The sequence below is a fragment of the Rhineura floridana genome, chromosome 18 (assembly GCF_030035675.1).
Source record: "Rhineura floridana isolate rRhiFlo1 chromosome 18, rRhiFlo1.hap2, whole genome shotgun sequence".
Classification (NCBI taxonomy): Eukaryota; Metazoa; Chordata; class Lepidosauria; order Squamata; family Rhineuridae; genus Rhineura; species Rhineura floridana.
The window spans coordinates 26,051,517-26,056,773 of record NC_084497.1 but is presented as its reverse complement, the minus strand read 5'-3'; the positions used below and the strand labels follow the sequence as shown (position 1 = coordinate 26,056,773).

At 43.9% G+C, this 5,257-nt stretch overlaps 1 protein-coding gene across 1 annotated transcript in view; it reads left to right on the top strand.

The window, feature by feature from the left end:
* The first annotated feature begins 1,797 nt into the window (after window positions 1-1,797).
* Window positions 1,798-5,257, top strand: part of MORN1 (MORN repeat containing 1) — a 133,645-nt gene continuing 130,185 nt past the window's right edge. Inside the window, exons 1-2 of the mRNA XM_061600901.1 lie at window positions 1,798-1,866; window positions 4,289-4,360. Coding sequence (XP_061456885.1) covers window positions 1,809-1,866; window positions 4,289-4,360 — 130 coding nt within the window. The 5' untranslated portion in view covers window positions 1,798-1,808. The remainder of the gene's footprint in view (window positions 1,867-4,288; window positions 4,361-5,257) is intronic.

Below are 5,257 nucleotides of genomic sequence, written 5' to 3'. Positions count from 1 at the left end.
TGAGTTTGAGTTGCAGCCGATGAGGGCCTGCTCAGAGTAGACCGGTTGAAATAAATGAGCCTTAGGTTTGTTATGTGCCTTCAAGTCGATCGCGACTTATGGCGACCTCAGTGACCTCCAAGAGCATCTGTCATGAACCACCCTGTTCAGATCTTGTAAGTTCAGGTCTGGGGCTTCCTTTATGGAATCAATCCATCTCTTGTTTGGCCTTCCTCTTTTTCTACTCCCTGCTGTTTTCCCCACCCTTATTGTCTTTTATAGTGAATCACGTCTTCTCACTATGGGTCCAAAGTATAACCTCAGTTGCACGATTTTAGCTTCTAGTGATAGTTCTGGTTTAATTTATTCTAACACCGAATTATTTGTCTTTTTTGCAGTCCATGGTATGCACAAAGCTCTCCTTCAGCACCACATTTCAACGGAGCTGATTTTTCTCTTGTCCACTTTTTTTCACTGTCCAACTTTCACATCCATACATAGAGATTGGAATACCGTGGTCTGAATGATCCTGGCTTTAGTGTTCAGTGATACATCTTTGCATTTGAGGACCTTTCTTGAATATTGTCTCCTCATGGCATTCACTTTAAGTGGCTCTGCTCTGAGAAGGACCAGCATTGGAGGCAACCCATTAAATAAAATTATTATTTTATTATTATTGAGAGCCAGTGTGGTGTAGTGGTTAAGGTACTGGACTACAACCTGGGAGACCAGGGTTTGAATCCCCACACAGCCACGAAGCTCACCTTGGGCCAGTCACTGCCTCTCAACCTTAGAGGAGGGCAATGGTAACCCCCTCTGAATACAGCTTACCATGAAAACCGTATTCGTAGGGTCGCCACAAGTCAGGATCAACTTGAAGGCAGTCCATTTTTCATTATTATTATTATTTAGGGTTGTATCCAACTAAGTTTTAAACAATCTAGGCCCATTGAAATGAATGGACCCAGGTTAGTTGTGTGCATCCACTTCAAATGGGTCTTCTCTGAGTAGGATGAGCATTGGAGACAACCCTTTAATTAATATTTATTTGTTTATTATTGTATCCAACTTGAGTTTTACTCAAAGTATGCCCACTGAAATGAATGAGCTGAGGTTAGTCATGTGCACTTAACTCCAAAGGGTCTGTTCTAGTAGGACAAGCATTGGAGGCAACACATTAAATAATAACTATTATGATGATGATTTAGAGTTGTATCCAGCGGAGTTTTATTGAAATAAATGGACCTCTTTTTCTAGTCCCTTCTGTTTTTCCCAGCATTATTGTCTTTTCTAATGAATCATGTCGTATGATGACCTCAGTTTCATCATTTAAACTGGGTTATGATTGCATCCTAAATGTGTATAGTATTGCAGAGTAGAACCGGAATTGCAGCACTACCGCGTGCAGAAAACGTATTTTACAGTCCAATCTGCTCTGAAGGAAATCCGATTGAGTTCAATGAGGCTTAACCCCCAGGTCAATGGCTGGGTTAGAATTGCAGCATGAATGCAGAAACAGCATTGCAGATTAAAACAGAATAGCCGGTACAGATTGATGGGTGTGCAGAAAACGACTTTTTACAGTCTAATCCGATGCGCATGTGCTCGGAAACAAGTCTCACTGAGTCCAATGGGACTTCTCAGGTAACCATGCCTAGGACCGAAGCTCGGCCACCCAACGCTACACGTTCGCGCACGCGCATTAAGCAAATTAAGCACTCCTCCCACAGGAGGAGTGAGGAGGGGAAACCCCGCCCCCTAACAACCAGGGAGCCAATCAGAGGCGGAAACCTGTTACTAAGGTGTAGCGTCCCGCAGGGAGAAGAAAGATGGCGGTCTCTCGGCCCGGCTCTTACTGCGGGGAAGTGAGCGAGCACCGGCGGACCGGTGAGGCGGAGGGGAGAACTGGCGGCTTGCCCACGAGGTCTGCCAGCGTGGTGGCTTACAACGAGGAGGAAGGGGGTGCCTGTGTCTCTGGACGCCTATTAGCTGAGATAGCTAAAATGGAGCCTCAATGGACAGAAGCAGTCTATCAGGTCCTGAGGATCAAGCGGCAGTGGAGAAAGTTAATCACCCACATTTGCTGTTTAATTCTTTACGGACCAGGACTTGGAAGGCCAGGTTTATAAATCTCCACTCAGCTAGGGATGCTCATGGGGTTGACCTTGGGCCAGTCGCTGCCTCTCAGCCTAGCCTACCTCACAGAGTCGTTGTGAAAGTGGAAAGTGGGGGGGTGAACTATGTATGACACCTTGAGCTCCTTGGAGGAAAAGCGGGATACAAATGTAACAATGGGCTGAATTCAGCTAAGTCCTAATCAGAGTGGACCCACTGAAAGTAAAAAACAACAACCTCAAGTTAGTCATGTTTATTGGCTTCAATGAGACTACCTGGAGCAGGATTAGCTTTGAATGCCACCTGTTAAATGTATTTGTTAATAAGACCAGAGAAGAAGTTGCTGGGAAGTGGCTTCCATGGCTCCCTGCAACAAAAAACTCTCCACTCTGGCTGATGCACTTTCTTTGGCCCTGGAGAGTACTATATTCTGCTCTTTTGCCATTAGTTAGGAGACCTTGAGTCACTGGGAGGCTGCACCCTCTGGCTCCCACATAGCAAGAGGGAGATTGACCTGACACTACCTCATTTACTTATTTAGTTAATTTATATGTCACTTTCTGTTCAGTGAGAGCCAGTGAGGTGTAGTGGTTAGAACAGCCTTTCCCAACCAGTGTGCCTCCAGATGTTGCACCACAACTCCCATCAGCCTCAGCCAGCATTGCCAATGGTCAAGAAATATGGGAATTGTGGTCCAACAACAGCTGGAGGCACACTGGTTGGGAAAGGCTGGGTTAGAGTGTTGGAGTATGACCTGGGAGACCAGGATTCGAATCCTCACATGGCCATGAAGCTCACTGGGTGACCTTGGGCCAGTTTCAGCCTCAGAGGAAGGCAATGGTAAACCACCTCTGAATACCGCTTACCATGAAAACTCTTTTCGTAGGGTCGCCATAAGTCGGGATCAACTTGAAGGCATTTCCATCTTTCTGTTTCAACAGAAAACTCTTTTAAGAGGCTTACAAATCCCAGTGAAAAGGAATTAGTGTGCAACACACTCAGTACAAATTCCACATTCAAACCACACTGTGCTACTACTACTGATTCTACGTTTTAAGCCACCTAATTGAATAAATATCTCTAAATGATGCAGTTAAATAAAACGAAGAGGTGCCGCTTCCACCGAACTGCAGGTGATGAAACACATTGGACAATGATTAGAGCGCAGATGGAGAAAATCTCACTCCAAGGTCAACCAAGCGTGGCTTAGACTAGGTTTTCTGGCATGATACTTTAGCACCAAAAGGTCTTTTTGTGGCCTTCTAAGCATCTCTCCACCCCCGCCCAAGATTTATCCATTCTTAACTGAATTTAATAATAATGAATGATAACAAAACATTTTAAAATACTGTAGAAAAGCTGTTGGGAAAGTTTTTTGGATGGCAGCTGGAGAGAATTACAGTTCTTGCCATGCCCAGTTTTACATGTTTGGCCATGCCCACTTTGACATGTGGCCCCCAGAGAGGTTGCCATGGGTCTTTGTGACCCGGGTCCTGAAAATGGTTAGTCACCCCTGATCTAACCCAGTATCATCTACTCTGATGCAATGGCATTTGGCTGCATGCAGTAAAGTTTTACGACTGACTCAGACTGGCAGCAGCTCTGCAAGATATCAGGCAGAGAAAGGGCTTTTCATGTTACCTGTCACCTGAGAATCTGTTACCTAGAGATGCTGGGGATTGAACCTGGGACTCTCTGTATACAAACCAAGTGCTTTGCTGTTGACCTATGGTCTCTCCCCTCATACATCTTCTTTTGAGATAAGAGCCTTTTATAAGGCTAAAGCATGGGGTCATCCAATGCAATTGCTTTGCCAGGATTGGCAAAAAGAAATTTCTTATCCACGCATGTAACTAACCTATGTCAATTTCTGTCACAAGTGGTCACTGGTTGACATAACTTCTTTTTAAAAAAAAGATTAGAAGAAACCATAAAGGAGGTCTTAAGCTTATTAGCCATGAGAGCTAAATAGAGCCTCCATGTGCAGTGATGGTCTTTCTGAATGCCAGCTGCTAAGGCAAATGACCTTTGAATGCTAACCTCAAAGTAGTTACCATTTCCTCTTCAATGGGGAGAGGAACTTTATGATGTATTTAATCGTCAATTGTTTTGAAGGTTATTGTTTTTCATTTAAGTGTATGAGGTTTAAACTGTTTTTTCTTTGGGTATCTTATACTTCTTCTCTTGGTTTCAGGTTATGGACTTTATGTTTATCCTAATTCTTTTTTCCAATATGAAGGAGAATGGAAGCAAGGGAAAAAACATGGTAAGGGAAACAAATGTTGTCCTCTGTTATCGTGAGATTTGTATAGTTTGAGTTGCCAAGAGGCATTATTAAACATCAAAACTGGGACCGGCAACAAAATGTTGCAGCATGGACTGCTCCCATTTAGTGTTCCAGGTAGCCAGCCAGTCACACCCTCCTCCAGAATACTTCATTCCATTCCCCCTTCTGTCCCATCTTCTGTCCTTCTTATAAATTGTCAGCATTTTGTGGCCACTGAGGATGCTCAGTTTTCATTGGGCTGTGTTTTTAGGGGGTTCCCCTTAATAATTCCTCTTTTTTATGCTTCTGCAAACCCTGGGGGTTTCCTCAAGCATGCTGATGCTTCCATCTTTTTTTCTCAGTGGGTCCCTTGTGGCCGCAATTCTGTCAGCACTCACCAGCTAAGCTTACTATTAGAGGGAGTAAAGGTGAAATATGTATGATATAGCTTAGCAACTGTTGTGTGAAACAGCTGGTGAACTATAGGCCACTAACGGCAGAATTCATTATTTATTTTTATTTATAAATATATTTGCATACCGCTATTTCATTTAAAAACATCGAAACAGCGGAAAAACTAGTTCTAATATGGGTCACATAGAGAGCCAGTGTGGTGTAGTGGTTAAGGTGTTGGACTACGACCTGGGAGACCAGGGTTCCAATCCCCACATAGCCATGAAGCTCACTGGGTGACCTTGGGCCAGTCACTGCCTCTCAGCCTCATGAAAAGCTTTATGCCATTCCACTCTAGTGGGACTGACATTATAAAACACTCATTAGAAATCAGTTCAGATTATGTAGCAGATGAAATTAGCCGCTGGACGCCCAGTGAGGCAGAACTGCCTTTTCCCTTTGGATAGTAAAAAGAACTGTGGTCCTAGGGAGAAGTTAGGATAT